At 38.9% G+C, this 25,100-nt stretch overlaps 1 protein-coding gene across 1 annotated transcript in view; it reads left to right on the plus strand.

Annotated features, from left to right (window-relative positions):
- Pogz (pogo transposable element derived with ZNF domain) overlaps positions 1–25,100 on the plus strand; it is a 50,286-nt gene that overhangs the window by 21,217 nt on the left and 3,969 nt on the right. The window contains exons 4-18 of the mRNA XM_046421691.2: positions 3,507–3,682; positions 4,763–4,871; positions 6,194–6,484; positions 6,564–6,782; positions 9,950–10,056; positions 11,004–11,341; positions 11,806–11,960; positions 18,605–18,705; positions 19,221–19,367; positions 22,576–22,710; positions 22,799–22,971; positions 23,149–23,289; positions 24,304–24,360; positions 24,558–24,670; positions 24,923–24,947. Coding sequence (XP_046277647.1) covers positions 3,507–3,682; positions 4,763–4,871; positions 6,194–6,484; positions 6,564–6,782; positions 9,950–10,056; positions 11,004–11,341; positions 11,806–11,960; positions 18,605–18,705; positions 19,221–19,367; positions 22,576–22,710; positions 22,799–22,971; positions 23,149–23,289; positions 24,304–24,360; positions 24,558–24,670; positions 24,923–24,947 — 2,287 coding nt within the window. The remainder of the gene's footprint in view (positions 1–3,506; positions 3,683–4,762; positions 4,872–6,193; positions 6,485–6,563; positions 6,783–9,949; positions 10,057–11,003; positions 11,342–11,805; positions 11,961–18,604; positions 18,706–19,220; positions 19,368–22,575; positions 22,711–22,798; positions 22,972–23,148; positions 23,290–24,303; positions 24,361–24,557; positions 24,671–24,922; positions 24,948–25,100) is intronic.

The following is a 25,100-nucleotide window of genomic DNA, read 5'->3' on the forward strand; positions in this document are numbered from 1 at the left end:
GTTGTGTGTGTGTGTGTGTGTGTGTTTTGTTAAGATTCAGGAGTATAGTTTTTAAACATTATTTCTATTTTTGTTGTTGTTGTTCTTCAAAATCTACTACTCATCATTTAGAAGTTATCCTGTAATCCTGATTGAGCATTTGTTTGCCTAGGAAAGAAACATGAATTGAAATAAACTATTGCTTAATTCTAAGCTGTGAGTGATATAAATTGAATGTTATTCTTACTGTATAACTTAATTTTTAGCTCTTATTGAATTTAAGCCTCTTTTTCTGGGCTTAAGGGTATGTAAGTAAATGTAAAGAATGAAATTAAACAATTTAACAGTAACCCACAACCCACGGACCAACTTAATGGGCTGGGGTTGTGGCTCAGTGGTAGAGCACTTGCCTAGCATGTGTGAGGCACTGGGTTGGATTTTCAGCACCACATATGAATAAATGAATTAAATAAAGGTCCATCAACAACTAAAAATATGTATTTAAAATTTTTTTAAAAGATTGAAATTTTTAAAAATTAAGACCTTAATATTTGTAATACTGCATGTATTATGAAAGAAGCTGCTGAGTCTCCTTCTATATTTAGACAGTTCACGGCCATGGCACCTAGTTCATATGAGTGCAGACTTAGAGAAGTGGTTGGGTAATTATTTTAAAGGCTTTTCAAACCTTAGAAATTTTGATTGCCACTTTAATCCTCCAGAAGCAGAATTTTGTAAGACAATTGAATTATCAGAATTTCTTTGAGGAAAGGCTTAAGATTGTAGAAATCATTTGAAAAGCTTCTAAAATACGAGTAAAAATGTTTCTAAAATAAGTGTACTTTAATTTACCCAGTGTGACCTAACATGACCTAACATGCCAGCTCTTGCTTTCCATTGAATTGTTGGACCTAATATGTGTTTAGAACCTCATGTTTTTGTTTACACCAACTGTACTTTTTGAAAAGTATATATTGCTTCTTAGCCTTTTGGCTAAGATCTAGTATATAGTTTAAAAAACCACCAAAATTCAAACATGACATTGATGCAGGAAGGGAATATATGCAGAAAATGCTGGGTTAACATTTCTTTATAATGGTAGGATATGTACAGATTTTGTGGGAACCTGCCTTGTGTTTAGAGACTTGCTAATGCTGGTTGATTCACACAAATGTAAAAATACTGCATCATTCCCTTCCTGTATCTAGTTGGGATGGTGACAATGATTACCTTAAATGAATATTTAGACTAATGGTATATATACAGAGATAATTTATTTTCTTTTGCCCTGGTAGTTAAAATAATTAGTATAAAATACTTTTTTTTTTTTTTTTTTGGTCTAGTTGATTACCCACTAATTTAGTGGTATAGAAAGAGCTGGAGGGGATGGGCTGGGGTTGTGGCTCAGCGGTATGGCGCTTGCCTAGCGCATGTGAGGCCCTGGGTTTGATCCTCAGCACCACATAAAAGTAAATAAATAAAACAAAGGTGTTGTGTCCAGCTACAACTAAAAAATAAATATTAAAAAAAATGGAGGGGAACCCAGAAGATTAAAATAGACTTAAGAGATGTCCATCAGTTTTACTTTGTGAACCTCTTGGCAATCTGATTCAAACACGATTCTTTTAAATACTACAATTGTAAATATGAATTCTGAGGATTTATACTAAAGAATTTATTTTTAGGACTGATAATGGTATGATTCTTTCACTTTTTCCTTATCTCATAGAGATATATATTGAAATATTTGCAGGTGATATGATCTGGACTTGTTTGAAAATAATGAGGGAATTGGTAAGTGTAGGAGTTATAGATGAAATAAGATTGCCATAAATTGATAATCATTGAAGGTAAGTGATAGGACATTATAATGAACCTCCATGTACCTGTTTTTATATATGTTTGAACTTTTCTATAGTAAAACATTTAAAATGAAAAAACATACAATTAATAAATTGTCAGTAAAGTTAGCCTAGGTAGATCTTGTTGGAATTTTTTGTTTTGTCTGTCAACTCCTATAGTCACTAGTCTACTGTCCCAATAGTCCACTGAAGAACTCTAAACTTCTGAGAAAATGGGGACAAGCCACTGTTGGCCCATTAATTGTCACCTGTATACCTACTCTTCGGTGGTCTAGCCCTGTAGCTAACTTTAGTGACTCTATCAAGTGGAAGATAAATTTCAGAGAGGCCCATCCCATTTTGATAATTTTGGGATAAAAAGTTGAGGCAATATTTTTGCTTGAATCTTTGACTTAGGAATATTAGCTTCCTGAAACTTTCTGTATTGTTTTAAATATTCCTTTGTAAATCAGGAAACAGTATCAATGATTTTTTATACAAATAGAGAACTTAAACATATTTATAAAATTGCTTTTCTCATAAATAAAAAGAATTGAAGACATTTCAGTAATAATTAGCTCAGTTTGTTAATATTTACTCATGAATGAATCATTGTCTTTTGAAATTAGATCATTTCAGTTGGTGTAGTTTAGTTTTTCACTTGGCCTTCTGTTGATCAGTTCTGATGACATACAGAAAAAGAAAGTAGGCAGCACATCAGTTTCTGTCTTTCCCATACCTCATGGAAGACAATGGTTGTTGCCCAGCAGTGTGAGGCTCTAGACTTAGCTTCCAATACGGCCAAAATAAACAGACAAAAAAAGACAGTGATTGTTTAGAGACTTTGGAATTTCTCAGATTTGACTCAGTAGCAAGGGTTGTCATTCCTTAGATGTTTGTCTACTTACTGAATTAATGTTCACATTCTCTTTTAAAAAGTTTAAGGGGATTAGCTAATAGCAAATTACTTTCTTTTTTTTTTTTTTACTATATTTTTTTAGTTGTTGATGGACCTTTATTTTATTCATTTATTTATATGTGGTGCTGAGAATTGAACCCAGTGCCTCACACATGCTAGGTAAGTGCTCTACCACTAAGCCACAACCCCAGCCACAAATTGCATTCTTATAAAATGGGTTTTACCCAGTAAAAGTATGAAAAAAGACATGAATTCTTTTGTTCTGCTGATTTGTTGTAGGGAGATTGTGTGGTCAATATAATAGTCACATACAAGACTTAATGTATCCTTTATCCCTATTTAAGACATGGGTGAGATGTTAGTGAACCACCCAACCTACTTGTTTTTCTGTTAGTTGTAGATTTGGGTGAAGCTTAAGTTTTTGGTGAGACCTGAGGTCAGTGGCAGTCAGATACTTTTATGTCTGAGACACCATTTCTTACCTAATACTTCAATGTTTGTTTAAAAATGTTTCTGGGAGGCCTGGGGTTGTGGGTCAGTGGTACTGTGCTTGCCTCGCACGTGTGAGGCACTGGGTTCAATCCTCAGCACCACATTAAAATAAATTAATAAATATTTAAAAAAATGTTTCTAGGGCTGGGGATATGGCTCAATGGTAAAGTGCTTGCCTGGCATGCATGAGGCCCTGGGTTCAAATACCCAAGCACCAAAAAAAAAAAAAAAAAAAGTTGCTGATATTCTTTTTTTTTCTGCCTTTTACCCTTTAGCTGGCAATCCTTTGGTCCAGCAAGGTGGACAGCCACTCATTCTCACCCAGAATCCAGCACCAGGTCTGGGCACAATGGTTACCCAACCAGTATTGAGGCCTGTCCAGGTCATGCAGAATGCCAACCATGTGACTAGTTCCCCTGTGGCCTCACAACCAATATTCATCACTACCCAGGTGAGTAGGACTCTGAATTCTGTGATTGGTAGACAAGGAGAGAAAGACTGTGTGAACCTTTGGGAGTCTAATTTAAGGTCTGACATCATTAGTAATGGCCACTAAGTCTTTTGTGCTGGATTTCTCACTAAGTTTTTTGAGCAGGATTTCTCATTTACTATTTCTTAATTTGATGCTCACTTTTGTGGAAAGACCAGCATAGCATTGTGGCTGGGTGATTTCTTCATATCCCTGAAGGGGTCTATTAATTGATGTGATTAAGGTCTAGGAAGAAATTAGTGGGAAAGCTCTAAGATAAGGCACTTTATCATTTGGCTCTCAAGGCTCCTTACCCTTTGCTTAGGCTATTTTTCTTCATGTGGGTAAGTTAATTGACTTTTGGAGATTTATAAATGAAATTGGTGAGCTTTGAAAGAAAAGGAAAACAGCTTATTTTTTTATTTATAATGTGGTGATTTGAATTTGAAAGCCTATGTTGAATTTGGAATATGAAGACAAATGCTTCTCTTTGCTTGTGGCTTCCGAGTAACAAAATTTTCTCTGATAAATTTGTCAGAGGGGCTGAGATTGTGACTCAGCGTGTGAGGCACTGTGTTCAATCCTCAGCACCACATAAAAATAAATAAAACAAAGTTTTTGTTTTTGTTTTTTAAAGAATGCTTAAAAAAATTTGTCAGAGGCTTGTGGCCTTTAAAGTGGACTTAAGGGACAATTTTGTAGGATTGTTTACATGTTGAATTACTCCAGTGAATATTGTTAAAGTGTTTGTCTTTTTTTTTTTTTTTTAACTTCTATGCTAATTTTAGCAGTTTAGGGGCTAGTTGGTAGATACAGTTTTTTCCTGTTAAATCAGGAAACAGGTTTTCATTTTGCCTCATGTGCCAATTTTTATTATCCAGTTTTGTTATTTTGTCACTAAAAAATTTGCCAAAATTTTCTAAATTTTTCCATCTCAGTCATTTAAAAGTTCTAACTTGAGAGAGAACCATTAGGTAAGAGTGTAGGAAGATACAGATCATACTACAGTCAATGTTAGTGTTAGATCTGCCTGTTAAAAGATCATTTTGCTTTTTAATGCAGGGATTTCCTGTAAGGAATGTTCGGCCTGTACAAAATGCAATGAATCAGGTTGGAATTGTGTTGAACGTGCAGCAAGGTCAAACAGTTAGACCAATTACATTAGTCCCAGGTAAGGAAGAATGTCTATCCATTTGAAATAAACCAGCATCTAGAAGATCTGTTTTTATCATTTACAAATACTCTAGGTATACTCAAAGAAAATGTTAAAGTACAAAAGTCTTAATGATTTAAGCCCAATTTTTAAAAAAATGTTTTTAACCTTTGCCAGGGTGGTGTCCTAATTTTCTACTGTTTTTCACCACCCTTCATGAGGTAGTAAAACTGGGTTTATTTAGTAACTATTTGTTTATTTTGTTAACTACTATTTTGGTCAACTAATAAGTTTGTTATCCTGAAGGAACGTTATTAATGCAAACTCCCAAATTCTGTACTCCAAGTACTTCTGCTCACTTATATGAATGAGACTATAAACTTATTTCACTTTAATTTTGTAGCATCAATTTTAGACATAAATTAAGCAAATGATATATCTTTCAAGGATATTTACCAATGACTAGATAATATTTTTTAAAGAATCTTGGGGAGAGGGGTGTGTAGCTTAGTGGTACAGTACATGCTTAGCATACCTGAGACTCTAGGTTCTATTCCCAGCACACACACACACACACACATACACACACACACACTCACACACTCACTCACTCTGTCTCTCTCTCTCACACACACACACACAGAGAAATATATTTTCCTCCAACTCCCCACATTTCTTGTTAAGTTTAGGCCAAAAAAGAGTATCTTAATGTTTGATTGTAAGGGTATCCCCTGTAGCTTATCTTCCTAATGTGTTTTGGGGTTTTTTTGTTTTGTTTTTGTTCTCAAAGCCCACTGGGATTTTTTGGCCATAAGTGTGACCAGTTTGCCCCATCATATTCTGGTATTTCGTTTTTCAGTGGAATTATCTATCGTGCCTGGAGCTATTCTCCTTTGGGACATCCTAGTAGAATGGCATAGTCTCTTTTCTATTTGAGGTTATAAAAAAGAATAGAAGACCCCTTTCGTAATCTGAGGAAGAAGAATCTCTTTCTCCAGGATCAAGCCTATCTTTAACCTTTAAACACTCAAGCTGGCTCTCTTCTAATACCAAAGTCAAGTTACTTATAGTATTCTTGGTATAAAAAAGTAGTATGGTAAGGTGTTTTATGAGGAGGAGTTAATGAGAATCTTAGGTTACTTACAATGATTTTTTTTCCATCAGCTTGGATACCTATTGATTTCTTAGATTTTAGAATCTGTATACCTCTGATGGTCATTGAACAGTTTGGGGAAATTATCTTTTCCCATTCTAGCATTTCTGGTAAAGAAAAGAGAATGTTTTATAGGTGAGCCCATTGATGAAGGTTTGGTACTTTTTTTGTGTGTCTCTCTTAAAAGCCCCAGGTACCCAGTTTGTTAAGCCGACAGTTGGAGTCCCACAAGTATTCTCTCAGATGACCCCAGTGAGACCAGGCTCCACAATGCCTGTGAGGCCCACCACCAACACCTTCACCACCGTCATCCCAGCTACTCTCACCATTCGAAGCACCGTCCCACAGTCCCAGTCGCAGCAGACCAAGTCCACTCCCAGCACTTCCACTACTCCCACTGCCACGCAGCCAACCTCATTGGGGCAACTAGCTGTTCAGCCTCCAGGCCAGTCCAACCAGACCTCGAATCCCAAGCTAGGTGAGCCTTGAGAAAAGGATATGGCAGACCAGGATGGGTGGTGGGCAGAGAACAGATGATTATCACTTGGTCAACGTAGCTCCTTCCTTCCCCTCTCCACCTGCAGTGAGCATTGCCAGCTTTGTCACTGTGAAACGACCTGGGGTTACAGGTGAAAATAGCAATGAAGTAGCCAAATTGGTGAATACCCTCAACACCATCCCTTCCCTAGGCCAGAGTCCTGGGCCATTGGTGGTATCCAACAATAGTTCTGCCCATGGTGCTCAAAGAACCAGCGGACCGGATACTTCAATGAAAGGTACAATAACTTTGAGAGACCTTGAGCAGCCAGTCATTCAAAAACATCAATAAAATATTTCTTTTATCTGAATTCTATATTCTGAAATGGAGAAATAAACTATAGTTGCTATAATTTGTTCTTATAAAAACTTTAAAGAATTCTGCAACCTGTACACTCAGAAAAACGAGAAATTATATTCCATCTGATTCAAATGTACGATATGTCAAGATCATTGTACTGTCATGTGTAACTAATTAAAAAAAAACTTTAAAGGGAGAGCTACTTATGAATGGTGCAACTAAATCAGCTACAAGGGATTGTGTGTAATTGTTCTTTGGGGATTGGTTGGAGATGGGTGAAATAATCAAAGATGGCTTCAGGGAGAAGATGGAGTTTTGAACAAGATTTTTTGAATTTGTTAGAGAGGTTTTAAAATAGGAAGGATATGAGTGTTGTGAGGGTTTCAGTGGATTAGAGCAGGAGTGTAAAATATTTTAGCTTTGTGCAATATGGTATCTGTAGTAACCACTGAGTTGAGCTATTGTGCAGAACCAGCCACAGATAACATAAATGAATTAGCATGGCTGTGCTCTACAGTCTAAAGTTTGGATTGTCATGTGGCAAAAAGGTTAATTCTTTTGCTTTTATTTTAGCCATTAAAAATGTAAAAATCCTATTTTATAAGTGGCGTTGAGAAAACTGGAATTGCACTCTTACTTTATACCAAATATAAAAATAAATTCTAAGTGATTCAAAGACTTAAACATACAAGCTAAAACTATAAAATTCTTAGAAGAAAATGTAATTGGACTGGTGTGGTGGCGCATGCCTATAATCCCAGAAGATTGGGAGACTGACGCAAGAGGATCACTAGTTCAAAGCCAGCCTCAGCAATAGGGAGGCACTAAGCAACTCAGGGAGACCCTGTCTCTAAATAAAATACAAAGTAACTGGAAGTTGGGTACGGTGGCCCTCACAAATTTGAGACCAGGCAGCAACTTGGCCTCTAAACAACTTAGCTATCTCAAGATAAAAAGGGGCTAGGGAGGTAGTAGTAAAGTGCTCTTGGATTCTGTACCCAGTACACGCCCCCCCCCAAAAAAAAAAAAATAAATAAACAGTTGGAAAGCTTCACAATTTGGACTTAGATGACAATTTCTGTTTCTTGGGCATGACACCAAAAGTACAGTCAGGAAAACAAAAAACTAGATAAATTGAATTATATCAAAATTTAAAACTTTGTGTATCAAAGAACACAGTGAAAAAGCAACCTTCAGAATGGGAGAAAATATTTGCAAATTATTTATTTGTAAAGAGGTTATAGTCCAGCAGGGTTCAGTGGTGCATACTTGTAATCCCAGTGGCTCAGGAGGGTGAGGCAGGAGGATCACAAGTTGAAAGCCAGCCTTAGCAACTTAGAGAGGCCCAGTCTCAAAATAAAGAATAAAAAGGGCTGGGGATATAACTCAGGTGCTTGAGTTTTTCTGTTGGATTTAATCCCTGGTACCAAAAAAAAAAAAAAGAGGTTACTATCTAGAATACGAACAGAATTCCTATAACTCAACAACAAGAAAACAATCCAATTAAAAAAAAAAATGGGAAAGGACTTGAACAAATATTTCCCCAGAGAAAATAATAAAGTGGCCAGCAAACACATGAAGAGGTACTCAGCATCACCAATCTTTAGGGAAATACAAATCAAAACCACAGTCAGCCAGACGCATGGTTCACACCTGTATGTAATACAGTTACTTGGGTGGCTGAGGCAGGGGAATCCTAAGTTTGAGGCCAGCCTTAACTTAGTGAGACCTTGTCTCAAAATAAAAAACAAAAAGTGCTGGGATGTGGCTTAGTAATTAATTGTCCCTGAGTTCAAAACCCAGTGAGTGGGGGAGACAGACACAAAAGCCATCATGAGATACCATCTCATACCCATTATGATAGTGACTATCAGAAATCAGAAAGTAGGGTGTAGCTCAGTGGCAAAGGGCTTTCCCTGAACGTGTAAGGCTTTATTTCAATTCACCAGCAATTAAAAAGTATATATATTGATTGATGAGAATGTGGAAAAGGTAGAATTCTTGTGCACTATTGGCAGGAATGTAAAATTATGCAGCCAGCATGAGAAACAGTGTGTAGTGGCTTGTCAAAAAGTTACGAAGCCTTGTGTGGTGACACCTGCCTATAATCTCAGCAAGGTGGGAGGCTGAGGCAGAAGGATTATAAGTCCTATACAAGCCTTAGCAACTCAGCAAGACCCTATCTCAAAATAAAAAAAAAATAAACGCTGGGTATATAGCTTGGTGGTAGAGTGCCACTGGGTTCAGTCCCCATTCCCCAAATAAATAAATAAATAAAGGATCAGCATCTGCTTTGGGAATTCCATTTATGGGTACATAAAAGAACTGGAAGCAGGAACTAGAAGAGATACTTATACCCATGTTCATAGCAGTGTTATTCATAATATTGGGTAAAAACAACCCAGAAATCCATCAAGCGATGAATGGATGAACAACATGTGCATATATGTATAATGATGTATATTATCAGGCTTAAAAAGGAAGTTCTGGGGGCTGGGGTTGTGGCTCAGCGGTAGAGCGCTCACCTAGCCCGTGTTCAGCCCTGGGTTCGATCCCCAGCACCACATAAAAATAAATAAAATAAAGGTATTGTCTCCAAAAAGGAAGTTCTGACCCATGGATACAACACGGATAAACCTTGAGGACACTATACTAAGTGAAATAAGCCATTCACAGAAGGACAAATACTGTATGATTCCATTTACTGAGGTGCCTAGAGTAGTCAGATTCATGAAGACAAAGTGGTTGTTGGTCAGTGATTTTTAATGGGTATGGAATGTAGTGCAAGTTGAAAAGAGTTCTGGAGATTGTATAACAACTGAAATGTATACTTGAAAATGGTTAAGATGGTGAATATTGTTATATTTTACCACATTTTAAAAAGAAAAAAATTACCTAACTTCCCCCCAATATAAAAAATATTCTTAGCTCATAAGCCAAATAGAAACTGTCAGTTGGGCTGGTTTAGCTCCTGGCCTAGAGTTAGAAGAACAGTGCAATGAATGTACCTCTTCTTGCTCATTCATCCTTGGATATGCCCCCTCAGGTCGTGTTTAGTCTTCCCACTATCAGTGTATTGACCTTATCAATCCTTCTCACCTCCAGTGACCTCTTCCATCCCAGTGTTTGACCTCCAGGATGGTGGACGGAAAATATGCCCGCGGTGTAATGCTCAATTCCGTGTTACTGAAGCTTTGAGAGGTCACATGTGTGTAAGTGATACCTCCTGTGATAAGGATCCAGCCTAAGTGGCTTATTGCTGTATACCTCTAATTTGGGGAGACTGTGAAGCAGGGGCTTTTTATCTATTTATTTATTTATATTTTTTTAAAGAGAGAGAATTTCCCAATATTTATTTTTTAGTTTTCGGTGGACACAACATGTATTATTTTTTTTTTTATGTGGTGCTGAGGATCGAACCCAGCGCCCCACGCATGCCCGGCGAGTGTGCTACCAGCTGAGCCACATCCCCAGCCGGCTTTGTGTTTTTAAAAAGTTATTCTGTCTTTTGGTCCACTATAGAAGAGCTGTGTACTTTGGGATGTAATACATTTAAAGACCTTCAAATAGATCAGAACATATGTGACCTTACTTCTTTAGTGTGATAGATTTCAAAACTGCAGAGACAAAACTGCAGGTTTAGGTGAAGATCTCAAATCCTCTTGACCTCAGTTCATTTTCTAGTAAATGACATTGAGTGAACCAGGAGCTGTGTGTTACTTGGTTTCCATTTTCTGACCTTTTCATTTTTTGATATTAGTCCAGTTGAAAGGTTGGAACTTCATCTGCCAGGGAGCTCAGAGCCAAATGATAGTAGTAAGTAGTTATGGGATCTAAGAAGGCAGAGAGAGAAGTATAAGGCATGATGCTCAGGGGCTATATGACTGGACATAACGCTAGAAGAAGAGTGAAATCTGGAAACATTGTAGCAAACTGAAGGATGAAAGCTGAGTAATAATCCCTTACTATTAAGCTAGGCATGTAACTGTAGTGGGGAGGCTGAGGCAAGAGGATTGCTCCAGCCCAAGAGGTCGGACTGGGCAACATAGCAAGACCTATTTCAATAAAAGTTTGTTATTAGAGAATATTAGTGAAGTTGAGTTAGCACATTGTAGCCACCTGGATAATGAGGATGATCAGATGTCTTCTTTCTTTTTAGTACTGTTGCCCAGAAATGGTTGAATACCAGAAGAAAGGAAAGTCCCTGGATTCAGAACCCAGCGTCCAATCAGCAGCAAAGCCCCCATCCCCTGAGAAAACAGCTCCTATTACTTCCACACCCTCGTCTACACCTATTCCTGCTCTGTCACCACCTACCAAAGTACCAGAGCCAAATGAGAATGTTGGTGATGCTGTCCAGACCAAACTCATTATGCTAGTAGATGACTTCTACTATGGACGGGACGGTGGCAAAGTATCCCAACTCACAAACTTCCCTAAGGTTGCCACATCTTTCCGATGCCCACATTGTACCAAAAGGCTAAAAAACAACATTCGGTAAGTGTGAAGAGCTTTGGAGGTTAACTTACAAAAAAAGATGAATTAATTTGAGGTTGGGGATTTAGCTCAATGACAGTGCACACACAGGTGCACACAAGGCCCTGGGTTTGGTCCTCAGCTGGGGGTGAGGGGAGTTTGCTTAATTTTTCTTATATTTTAAAGTCCTTCTCATTGGAGAAAGTTCCTATGATATAATCTTGCTGGGGTTATTAAATTAATAACTGGTGCTGTAGAAGAGAGGTATTGTAATAAAAGTAGCTTTGGCAGAGTAAGGGAGACCAGTGCATCTCCTCCCAGAGAATGCTTTTAGTTTCATGAACCCCTTATCTTTCTGAACCTGGGACTGTCCTAGATGGGGAAATTGAGAGAGGAAAGCAGATAATGTTTGTACATGATTCTACCATTGTGTTTCTCAAAGGCTGTTGGTTTGTCTCTTGTGCTCTCCCTGTGCTCTGCTGCAGATTCATGAACCATATGAAGCACCACGTAGAGCTTGATCAGCAGAACGGTGAGGTGGACGGTCACACCATCTGTCAGCACTGCTACCGCCAGTTTTCCACGCCCTTCCAGCTCCAGTGCCACTTGGAAAATGTTCACAGTCCCTATGAATCTACTAGTAAGTCTGGAAACTTAAATTCTAGTACTTACCTGTGGGTGACATTGTAGAGGAAGTACTTTACATATTTGTAGCTATCTATTAACTTTACTTACTCTCTTACCCTGTTTCCTTTTTTTTTTGGTACCAGGAATTGAACCCAGGGGTGATTAACCACTGAACCACCTCCTCAGTCCATTTTTATATTTTATTTTGAGACAGGACCTCACTAACTTGCTGAGGCCAGCCTTAAATCTGCAGTCCTCCTGCATCAACCTCCCAAGATGCTGGGATTACAGGCATGTGCCACCATGCCTACTTAACCCTGTTTTCTTATAAGTCTTACTTACAGACCTTGACCATTAAGGCTTTTCAGGGGGCTGGGGTTGTGGCTCAGTGGGAGAGTGCTCGCCTAGTATGCATGAGGCATTGGGTTTGATCCTCAGCACCACATAAAGACATTGTGTCCACCTAAAACTGAGAAATAAATGTTAAAAAAAAAAAAGAAGAAGAAGAAGAGGACTGTTTTCAGTAAAATATATGATAAGCTGGAATGTTATCTACATGGTACATCTTTTTTTTTTTTTCTTTTAGTATTTTTTCAGTTGTCAATGGACAACTGAATCAAACCCAGGGCCTCACACATGCTAGGGAAGTGCTCTACCACTGAGCCACAACCTCAGCCCTACTTTGTACATCTTATAGAAGGGGATACACAAGGCTAAACATGAGCTCAGGGGAATTAAGCCATTTGCTTAAGAATATGCGCTTGTGGGCTGGGAATGTGGCTCAAGCGGTAGTGCCCTCGCCTGGCTTGTGTGCGGCCCGGGTTCGATCCTCAGCACCACATACAAACAAAGATGCTGTGTCCGCCGAAAAAAAATTGAAAAATAAATATTAAAAAAATTCTCTCTCTCTCCTCTCAAAAAAAAAAAAAAAATGAATATGCACTTGTAGTAAGTTAACCTTTTGAGAATTTGAGCCCCATTTTCAGAATATTTCTAATGTCTTCAAGGGATTCCCAGTTTTGTTGAAAAGACAAATACTATGGGTGTATAGGAAAATGTTATAAGACAATATATTATAAACATGCGTACATGCGTTCTTTGATACGAAGGATAAATGAGATAATTCAGAGAAGAAAAACATCTTGTGGTCAGGGTTCACAGAGAGTGGTGGTTAAACTTGTAGGGTTTCGGGCTGGGGATGTGGCTCAAGCGGTGGCGCGCTCGCCTGGCATGCGTGCGTCCCGGGTTCGATCCTCAGCACCACATACAAACAAAGATGTTGTGTCCGCCGATAACTAAAAAATAAATATTAAAATTCTCTCTCTCCCTCTCCCTCTCTCTTAAAAAAAAAACAACAAAAACTTGTAGGGTTTCTATAAGAAGAATTTAGACAGATGGGAATTACTGAAAAAAGCTTTTAGTTAATTGAAACATCATGATTAAAAGCATTAAGACAGAAATGTTTATTATCTAAATGCATTTGCTGCAAATAAAATTTTGACTAAAGATGAATTAAACAACAAGGACATCTATATGTTACTTAACAGATCTAGAGATAAAGTAGGCTTCAGCTCCGGAAATTCACTGCCTCACTGCTTCTTAACTCTTATCTCTGGCTGTGTTAGTCTCGGGTACTACATCCAGACATAGACTTGTCTAGACACAGAAGGGGCCACATCTTCCTCTGTCTTTCTTGAATCTGTTTTATATGAGTAGGATATTGTTTTTCTTTTATATCCCCTTAGACATAATTAGGCCACAGGCCTATTCCTAAACAGTTTTTAGTGAGAGAAGTGGGATCACCATGAAGTAACCTTGTCAGTAGAAATATAATTTAACCCATGTACAGAATTGTGATTTTTTTTTTTTAGTAGTCATTTTAAGTAAAGTTTCTTAAAAAGGTAAAGTTAATATAAGGATTCTTTTTTTTCCATCAGAATATAGGATTTTGAAATATAGGTCTCAATTTGGGTTTATCACATTTCGCGTGTTCACTAGCTTCATGTTGCTGGTGGCTTCCATGTTGAACAGTGGAAGTTTGAGGACTAATCATTTGGGGGTGGACAGAATCAGTCATTATGACACCATAGTATGATGCCAGAGGATAGCCATCCTGATCTACTTTACTACCCAAAATTCTTCACTGTCAATGATGTGAAGCCAGAATACCTCATTCACACACCTCCCAGTGAAAACACCTGCTGTGCATGCATGGTGTGTGTGTGTGCGCGCACGCGCGTATGTAAATATGTGTGGTGTTGCTGGGGATTGAACCTAGCGCCTTATGAATGCTAGGCCTGTACTCTGCTACCAAGTTCCATCTCAGGTTCCTAGCTCATTTTTAGAATCTAATAAGTAGGTTTTTGTCATTCCATTTATGTATGAATTCTCTATGGGAACAATAAAACAGTGCAGACTCTTTCTTGATATTTTTCTCTTGGCTTCCTACTTGTGTTATCCCTGGCTTTATTTTTGAGTGTCTTATGACTTAAAATTTTGTACTGATTAAAAACTTAAATTGGGTCTGGGGTTGTGGCTCAGTGGTAGAGTGCTTCCCTAGCATGTTCGAAGCACTGGGTTTGATTCTTAGCACCACAAATAAATAAATGAATAAAATAAAGGTCCATCAACATCTAAAAAAAAACGTGTTAGTAAGTGGTGCACACCGTAATCCCAGCAACTTGGGAGGCTGAAGCGGAAGGATCACAAATTCAAACTCAGTCTCAGCAACTTCGTAAGACCCTATCTCAAGATAAAAATAAAGGTGTGTGTGTGTGGTTCAATGGTAGAGCACCCCTGGGTTTGATCAGAAGTATCACCAACAAAAACGAACCAAAAAAAAAAACCCTTGTGATCCTAACAGATAAATACCTTTCCAAAGCATCTACCAGTTCTTTTTGTTTACTGTGATACTGGGGATCGAACCCAGGAACACTCTACAACTGAACTATATCCCCAACCATTTTCTTTCTTTCTTTCTTTTAATATTTATTTATTTAGTTGTAGTTAGACACAATATCTTTATTTTATTTATTTATATGTGGTGAGGAGGTTCTAACCCAGGGCCTCGAACATGCTAGGTGAGCGCTTTACCTCTGATCCACAACCCCAGCCCCTTCTTTTTATTTTTTTAATAACTTTATTTATCTTTATGTGGTGCTGAGGATCGAACCCAGGGCCTTGCGCTCTACCACTGAGCCACAACCCCAGCCCCCGCCTTCCATTTTTTTATTTTAAGAAAAGCTTCTAGTTAGCAGTAATCCCACCTCAGATAAACTTCATTGGCTACAGTACTGCAACTGCACAAAGCTTCTTTTTTATTTTAATATAGGGTTTCCCCGAAATTGCCCAGGCTGACCAACTTGCAATCCTCCCACCTCAGCCTCCCCAAACTGGGATTACAGGCATACAGCGGGGTACCCTGTTACAGGCAGGACTGTAAGGAACCTGTGTGGCTTTTGAGTTCTTTCACAATTTGCTTGGTGCTATTTAATAGTTGTGTGTGTATTTGGTGTCGGGCATTGATCACAAGATCTTGTGCAAGCACTCTACCACTGAGCTATATCCCCAGGCCATAGTTTTTTTAAATTTATATGTAACATAAAGAACTCAACCTGCTTGTCTGTTGGATGTACTGTGAACCCCTTGAAATAATATGCACACTTTGAATGTGTGCATTCTTCAGGGGAGGGGTTACATGGCTTTTATTAGTCTCAAAGGGGTTCATAATTCATAAAATGGTTAGGGCTAATCTTTACGTTTGTTTTCTGTACTGGCTAACCTAAGTTGCTTTTTTTTTTTTCTCCCAAAGATTCTAATGTTATTCCTCCTGGCATCATTACTCCCATCTCTTAGCATCCATCAAAGGCAACTTAAGTTAGTCTTCTAAACTTTCCAAAAAAATTTGTTGGTAGAAAAAGAACAGTAGATGAGGAAGTGGTTACCATTGAGGGAGGGATGATTTAAACATGGCTGAACCAGGTCAGGTTCAACAGAAGGTACCCATGCACATGGAGTCATAAGGGAGAACTGATTCATAAACTCACAGACTGTATGGAATCAGGGTGGGGTTCACAGGAGCCTTAGAAAGCCACAGGGGAGCCAGATGTGGTGGTGCACACCTATAATCCCAGCAGCTCAGAAGGCTGAGGCAGGAGGATTACAAGTTCAAGGCCAGCCTCATCATCCTTTTTTTTTTTTTCTTTGAGGATTGAACCCAGGGGTGCTTAACCACTGAGCCATGTCTGCAGCCCCTTTTTTATATTTTATTTAGAGACAGAGTCTTGCTAAGTTGCTGAGGCTGGCTTGGAATGTGGGATCCTCCTGCCTTGGCCTCCTGAGTCACTGGCATACCACTGTCCTGGCCATTTTCATTCTTGAATCTTTTTGCACATTAGCTCCTTCTGTAAAACTGATATGTTAGGTTCCTAAAGATCTCTTGGATCCTCTTATGTCTTAAGTTCCTGTCTCCCTTATATCTCACTTGTTTTCTTAGTGTGACTAATACATGGAAATCCCAGCATGGTGCTTATACACGAGAAATCGCATTAGTAAATATTGTTTTTATTATTGATGTTGTGTGATAGCTGTGGCAATAGGCCTGATGTGTTGGAGGAAAGCCTTCAGGGTTGAAGGAGATTGCCCAAGGAGAACATCCAATCCGAAAGGCCTGGCAGAAGGTTGGAAAGCACCAATGCTTGAAGGTGTTCTGGGGGGGTAAGGGGATTGAAGGAAATAAACAAATTAGAGTTAGGAGAAAACATAGTGTGTGTGATGCTTTTAGTTAACTTTCCCAAACATATCCTGAACTTCACGCCTATATGTCTTTCCTCTTGTTTCTCTAGACTCCTTTGTTTCACAGACACACACACTCCCATTCTTAAAAAATCTAGCTTATGTGACTTATCACCATTTCTCTTTTCCTTAAGGCAGAATTTCTTATTTATCTCTGTCCTCATAACAACTAATAAATCTCTAGGCAGTAGTTTGAAATAGACTGCAGATACCTTTGAGAATAAACACAAAATCTATGAACCCTCTTAGAAAAACAGACATTCTACTCTTTCAAATAATTTCAGAAGATATCTGGGTTCCTGGAGCCTTATTTCATGGACCCCAGATTAAGAATCCCTGGCTTTTGTTTTTTTACTTAGAATTATTTCAAGGCCAAGCGCAGTGGCTCGGGAGGCTGAGTCAGGAGGATTTCGAGTTCAAAGCCAGCCTCAGCAACGGAGAGGTGCTAAGCAACTCAGTGAGACCCTGTCTCTAAATAAAATATAAGAATTACTTCAATATTATTCATTTTCAGGGGTGGAACAGTTAGTCCAGAAAATGCTTAAAGCTGAAATTTACAGTTTCCATGTTTGCAAAAACTTAATAATTCCAGTGAAAATTAAAAAAAAAAAAAAAACACAAATAACCCCCCTTTTGGCCATATGTATAATTCAAAAAATAAAACAGTTAAAATTTTTTGTCAAAAGTTTAGAATTGCATCCTCAAGCTTAACCAAAAAGCCTATTTCTTTCTTCCTTTTTTTTTTTTTTCTTTTGTTTGTTTGTTTGAAATAGGGTCTCAACTAAGTTGCTTAGGGCCTTGCTAAGTTGCTGAGGCTGGCCTTATACTCACAGTTATCTTACCTCAGCCTCCCAAGTTGATTATAGGCACTCAGTACCATACCTACCCTATTTCAAAATATAATTATCTTGAATGTGTAATATTGGAAAAGAAATGATAACTCTTATAACAAGGTAAGAATATTCATTAGTGATTGACATTGAAAGCAAATTCTTATTTTGTATTTAGGTGTTCAGTAGGTGTTTGTTGAATTATTCATAAGAGATAATTGTTGTCCTAAAGCAGAGTAAAGTCATATAGTATCTTAAAATAGTTCTTTTGTCCATGGTGATACTATATATTTATTGGAGAGAGAGTCATGTGGGCTTCCATCAGTTTTTGTCTATAATAACAGAGAAGTGGCAATTCCTAGATGCATTTTGAAATATTGGTAACAGAAAATGGGAGTCCGAGATTGGTACTTGACTTTTGAGTTAGAGATGAGGAAGTGAGAGGAGGAAACAGAACAATGCTGAATTAAGCTAGAGTTGAAAGTAGACAATTTAAAATGGACATAGCTTAAAATCTAAAATGGAACTTTGGTAAGAAGTCTGAGCTAGAGACATAGGTTAGTTGTTATAGCACCACAAATTTTAAGACAGAACCATTTTAAAAAATGTTTTTTCCTGTTTTTATTTGTTTCCTTTTAAAAAAATTTGTTCTTTTTAGATATACTTGAGTAGAGTTATTCTGATTAAGATCCCATTCTTGTGGCTGTACATGATGTAGTGTATTCATATATGAACATATGAAAATGATATCAGATTCATTTCAGTCTTTCCCAATCCTGTTCACTTCCTCCCCTTCCTTCTCCTTTGTTTAATCCAGTGAACTCCTGTCCCCCCCCCTTTATGTCTGATTCACTCCACAGTCTTTCCATTCCCCCTGCTTACCCCTGAGACATAACCATTTTAAAGAAAAAATAGAAGGAAACCATGATTTACTGATGGTCAAAGATGTGTCAGAAAAAAGATAATGAGAACTTTTGGTCTGATTTTCAGGTGCACTTATTGATTGTTTTTGTTTCTGCTTGTTTGTTTACAGCCAAGTGCAAGATCTGTGAGTGGGCATTTGAAAGTGAGCCTCTGTTTCTCCAGCATATGAAGGATACACATAAGCCTGGGGAGATGCCTTATGTTTGCCAGGTATTGCCTTTTTCTCTAGGCATTTTAGCTATTTGGCTCTCAGATTGAATACAAAGAATTCACTGATGAATAGTTTGGAATACGGCTGCAAACATTCAGTTTCCAACACTGAAGAAGTATAGATAATAACTTTCTTTCTTCAGTAAAGAAATGAAATTTGTAGGATAAAAACAAAAGAACATAATGACAAGTGTAATATTTACCCAGCCAAAGAACATGTGCATATACTGAAAGAATGCCTGGATTTGCCCCTTGGAGATGGACAGAGAAGGCTTTATTCCTTAATTATAGAAAATGGATCATTCTCAGACTTCCTTGACCTTCTTTAATTTTATCTTTAGTCCCAGCTAAATTTAAAATTAATCACGTAGATCTATCTGCATTTCAAATTCAGAAAAATAATTTCTACACAAATAGGGCAAACCCTCCCCCCCCAATTTAAAAATTTTGGTTGCCACCTTTTTAAGGCCACAGTTGTTCACTTTTAGCCTCATTTTTCCTCTCTTGTGTTTCAGGTGTGTCAGTATCGCTCCTCACTCTACTCTGAGGTAGATGTCCATTTTCGGATGATCCACGAGGATACACGGCATCTGCTCTGCCCTTATTGCCTGAAGGTCTTCAAAAATGGCAACGCGTTCCAGCAGCATTACATGAGGCACCAGGTACCCAGCACCATGCACCCCTTGTCTTCACTTGCTTCATTTGTGGATGCTGGGGCCAGGGTTGAGCTAGGCAGATAATATATATGTGTTTGTAAAAAAAATCATGGAATTTCAGGTATGGCCATGTACCTAGGGTAGGCGGTAGAGATTTCAGTGGTAAACAAAACACAGTCAAGTACAAGTGTCATGTTGGAGGTTGTGCAGGGTGCAGGAAAGGTAAAGTGCAAGTGTCATGTTGGGGACTGTGCAGGGTGCAGAAACGCACTTTCCTGTTAGGGGCCTCGTGAGGCTTCCAAAAAGAGGTATTCAACCTGAGGGGTGAATCTGGAGGAGCCAGACAGAGTAGGACAGGAGAATATGGACCTGATCAAGACCATGGCGACTCAGGAAACTGAGAGATGTTCCTTGTAGATAACAGAGTTACAGTGTGGGGGTGAGAAGGTAGAGACACATGGTGTGGGGACCCTGTAAACCATGAATAGGAATTACTGGGAAGACATTGGAAGGGTATAAGCACTGGAGTGATGTGTTCAGATTTGCTTTTAGTTAAGATTGTGGACTGGCTGCCTTGAGGAGAATAGATTAAAGGAGATTAAAACCAGAGTTAACAATACTAACCAGAAGGCTTTTGCAGTAGTTAAGTGAGAAATGATAATGGCTGTTGATTTTTTTTTTTTTTTTTTGTACCAGGGATTGAGCCACATCCCCAGCCCTTTTTATATTTTATTTAGAGCCAGGTCTTGCTGAGTTGCTTAGTGCCTTGCTGGTCTGAGGCTGGCTTTGAACCCTTGATCCTCCTGTGTCAGTGTTCTGAGTTGCTGGGATTACAGGCGTGCACCACCATGCCTGGCGGCAGTTGACTTTTGAAATGAAAAAAAGGATAAAGTTGATATATATGATGTTTATGATTCCATAGTGTTTAGCCAGGCCCGGTGGTGCACACCTGTAATCCCAGCGGCACCAAAGGCTGAGGCAAGAGTATCGCAAGTTCAAAGCCAACCTCAGGAACTTAGTGAGGCCCCCTAGAACTTAGTGAGACACTGTCTCAAAATTAAAAATAAAATGGGCTGGGGATGTGGTTCAGTGGTTGGTTCAGTAGTTGAGTGCCCCTCCCTGGGTTCTTTACAGAGATGCAAACAATAAGTTGGGAAGAATCTGTCCAAATTCATAATCTTCTTCCCCAAAGAAGTAGTTTCATAAATCTTCCCAAAAGAAGATTATGAGTTTGGATATTCTGAGTTATTGTTTGTGAACATCAAGTATACTATTGAATAATAGGTCTGAATTCTGGGAGAAAAGTTTTGAGTTGTTGAAAGATACTTGTAGATCGTTATTATGTAAGTTCAATAGATTTTAAACTTACTTGTCATGAGCTCTCCAGCACTGTGGAGAATAAGATAAAGGCTTAGGATCCTTCATAGTCTCTATCTACAAAGCTAGTGCCATAGTTTAGGAAAACCAGAAGAGTATTGGTGTTGAAGAAGCTGAGGAGAATGAAGTGCTTTGAAAAGAGTGTGACCAAAATGTCACATGTGGGGCTGGGGTTGTGACTCAGCAGTAGAGCACTTGCCTCACATGTGTGAGGCCCTGGGTTCAATCCTCAGCATTACATAAAAATAAATAAACCAAATAAAGGTATTATGTCCAACTACAACTAAAAAATAATTTCTTTAAAATGTCACATGTTGCAAGGAGGTGTCAAGTAAGGTAGAAACTTAGAGGTAGACTTTTAATTTAGCAACATTGACAAGAATCATTTTGCTGGCTGATAGGGTGGAAGTCCGATTTTTAGCAAGAGAAATAAAAGAGGGAAGGAAACAGACAACTTGTTTAAAGAAGTTTGTTTATGAAGGATAGAACAGAGGGTAGAAGACAGGCAAAAGGGAGCAGCAGGGAAGAATTTTGTGATGTTGCTTTTGTAGTATTTTGTTTATAAGATGGAGTAGAAGAGACCTTGTTTTAAAATGCTTCAAGAAAAGAGCCATGCTAAGCAACTTGGTGAGATCCTATCTCAAAATAAAAAAGAAGACGGGCTGGGCATGTAGTTTAGTGGTAAAGCACCCCTGAATTCAGTCCCCACTACCAAAAGAAGAAAAGATCTATAGGAAGAGCAAAGGTACATAAGAAATGATACAAAATTTAGAACAAAATGGGTACATGTGTGCACAGTGTTCACACATATGTGCACAGAGACGTGTGCACACTGTTATTTGTAAGCACCCCTCTTCTCTCACGCTCCTCTTTTGCACAATAGTGACTGCTAATAATCCACCACAAATGTATTTCCAAACAGGGGCATGGAAATTGTCACTTGTAACTCAGTTTAATGTTACATTTCCTTGTATCCTAGCAAAGAAAATCATAGACAAGAATTCTAGTTTTGAAGGACCTAAGTACCAGCCAGATTGAATCTTCAAAATGGTCCCACAAAGGAAGTATATCTGTATATATTGATGTGTTAAGAGGAAAACAAGCAAGGTCTGGGGTTGTGGCTCAGTGCTAGAGCGCTTGCCTAGCATGTGTGAGGCACTGGGTTTGATTCTCGGCATTGCATATAAGCAAATAAATAAAGGTCCATCAATAACTAATAAAAACATTTTTTTAGAAAAGGAAAAACAGCAAGATATAGACAAGTATTGTCATTTGTGTTAATAAGTAAATAAAAGTGGTGATCAGATTTGAATGTATGTCAAATGGTTATATGCATAGACTGTCCATGAAAAGATGCTCAGGAAACTGGTAACGTGCTCTTTCTGTGGATGGGACTAAGGGTCAGAGTCAGATGCAACCATGTAACATGCAAGAATGCAAGAATAAATATAGTTTTTATTTGTTTGCTTGATTACTTACCATGTGCATTTTATCTTCTTTAAAACAATCAAAAAGATGACTGTCCAGGATTAGGTAGCACTGTGTGCAATGTAAAGAAAGAGTAGGGTCAAGTGAAGCTTTTACGTAACTGTTACAAGTCCCGAAGGGGTGGCCTGAGGACCTACTTGCCCTGCCCTTTACTCCCTCTTCCTTGAGGAGTGTGAGAGATGGTGATTCTCAGTGGTAGGTTTTCTTGTGTATTTCTTTCTTATTAAATTAACAACAGAAAGATGGGAAGAGTGGTGGTCGGCATTGATCTACCTTCTCAGAGGAGAAAATTCACTGGGAACCTCTAAGGGATTCTTGTCTCTCTTTATTCCCCCCTAATCCCCTTTAGAAAAGAAATGTTTATCACTGCAACAAATGCCGGCTTCAGTTCCTCTTTGCAAAGGACAAAATTGAACATAAGCTTCAGCACCATAAAACCTTCCGTAAACCCAAGCAGCTGGAGGGCTTGAAACCAGGCACCAAGGTAAAGCAGGGAGAAGAGGAATAGAGATTTTCAGTGTTCTGAGGTTTACCGTGGTTGGTACCTAATTATTCCTTCACTTGATTCTCAGGTGACAATCCGGGCTTCCCGAGGGCAGCCACGAACTGTTCCTATAGCCTCCAATGATACACCTTCCAGCGCCTTGCAGGAGGGAGCCCCACTGACGACCTCAGCTGACCCTCTGCCTGTCTTCCTTTATCCCCCTGTCCAGCGCAACATCCAGAAGAGAGCTGTTAGGAAAATGTCAGCGCCTTCTTCTAAATGGTGGGGGGCCGTGGGGGGATGCTGTGTGGGCTGGATTATTCCTGCTAGCCAGTGTAATTGGATAGCCTTTTGCAGGATTAGTTGTCCAAAACCCTAAAGTTTGGGGATACTTGGCAGAAAGAGAATTTTCCTTGTTTTTTGTTTGTTTCTCCACAGGAGCGTCATGGGCCGGCAGACGTGCCTGGAGTGCAGCTTTGAGATCCCAGATTTCCCTAATCATTTCCCTACTTATGTACACTGCTCTCTGTGTCGCTATAGTACCTGTTGTTCTCGAGCTTATGCCAACCACATGATCAAGTAAGTCATGACTAAACTAGTCTTCCTACTTGGGAGTTCAGATTCTCTAGAACTCTCTTCATTCTCTCCCTTCTAGTTTGTTTCCTCCCTCAACTGTTAGAGCTGTTTGCCCAGCTCTCCTAGCAGGGTGGAGCCAAACCCATATTCACTTGGCTTTGGTGGCCTGTGCTCACTTTCCTACAGCCTTGCAGAGTGTGGTCCAAGGATCAGCAGTGTTAGGTGGGAGCCTGTTAGAAATGCGGACTCTGTAGCCACATGTGGTGGCACAGGCCTGAAATCTCAGAGACTTGGGAAGCTGAGGCAGGAGGATTGCACATTCAAGGCCAGTCTCAGCAACTTAGTGAGACCCTGTCTCAAAATAAAAAAATTTAAAAGGGCTGGCTGGCTCAGTGGTTAAGCACCACTGGGTTCAATCCCTGGTGCCAAAAAAATAAAAAGAAATGCTAACTCCAGCTCTACCCTAGACCTACTAAATTGAAATGTGGGGCTGGGGTTGTGGCTCAGTGGTAGAGTGCCCTCCTCCCATGTGTGAGGCGCTTGGTTCAATCCTCAGTACCATATAAAAATAAATAAAGATATTGTGTTCATCTACAACTAAAAAATATCTTTAAAAAATAAATAAAAATAAAAATAAATTGAAATGTTAATTATAAAAAACCCTCAAGTGATTTCATACACATTACTAAAATTTAAAAAGCATGGTGAGGGGCTGGGGATATGGCTCAAGGGTAGTGCGCTCCCCTGGCAGGCGTGCGGCCCGGGTTCGATCCTCAGCACCACATACAAACAAATATGTTGTGTCTGCCGAGAACTAAAAAATGTAAATAAAATATATTAAAAAATAAATAAATAAATAAATAAAAATTAAAAAGCATGGTGATAGGAAAACTGGATTGGATTGGGATTGGGAGGAATTAAAGAGGCATTGTTTTTGTGGGACAGTGTCATTGGCTGATGACCTCTAGTTTAGCTGGCAGAACTCCGTAACTTATGTCACTTTTTTGTCTTTCTCAGCAATCATGTTCCACGGAAGAGCCCCAAGTACTTGGCTTTGTTTAAAAATTCTGTGAGGTAATGAAAAACTTAATGGTACTCTTTAATTTTTCACATTTTTATATTAGATCCTTTTAATTATTTTGTGGGTGGTTATGTGAATGAATTTGAGAGAGGAGAGGATGGGGACTCTCCTTTAGTAAGCCTCAAAGTTTGAATTTCTCTAGTGTCACTGCTGTCTTTGTCTCACATGCTCTTGACTCTTATTTTCTTAGTGGAATCAAGCTGGCCTGCACTTCATGCACCTTTGTCACCTCCATGGGAGACGCCATGGCCAAGCATTTGGTGTTCAATCCCTCTCACAGATCCAGCAGCATCCTGCCCCGTGGTGAGTGGGCAGTGTGGGCGACCCCGGGCAGACTGAGTGAGGCCAGAGTGCGAGCACCGTCCTCCGGCCTCGCCCACTCACGGTTCAGATACAGCGCACCAAGTTAAGAGCCTCTGACCTCAAGTTCCTACCACTGAGTGCACACTCTGAAGAGTGTCTGTGTGGGTAGTCGGTTGAAAGCCCAGGTCACTGTCTTTGGAGGACTTCTTCCTTCACTGAGCTAACCTTTTTTTATTGTTTCATTTCCCCCAGGGCTCACCTGGATATCTCACTTAAGGTAACAAAAACTCTTTTTTTTTTTTTTTTGAGAGAGAGAGAGAGAGAGAGTTTTTTTTTGGTTTTTTTTTTTTTTTTTTTGGTTTTTTTTGTTGTTGTTGTTTTTGGTTTTGGTTTTTTTTAAGAGAGAGAGAGAAAGAGAATTTTTTAATGT

This window comes from Marmota monax, unplaced genomic scaffold, assembly GCF_021218885.2.
Source record: "Marmota monax isolate L192 unplaced genomic scaffold, Marmota_monax_Labrador192_F-V1.1 WCK01_AAM20220418_F8-fsc00108, whole genome shotgun sequence".
Lineage (NCBI taxonomy): Eukaryota > Metazoa > Chordata > Mammalia > Rodentia > Sciuridae > Marmota > Marmota monax.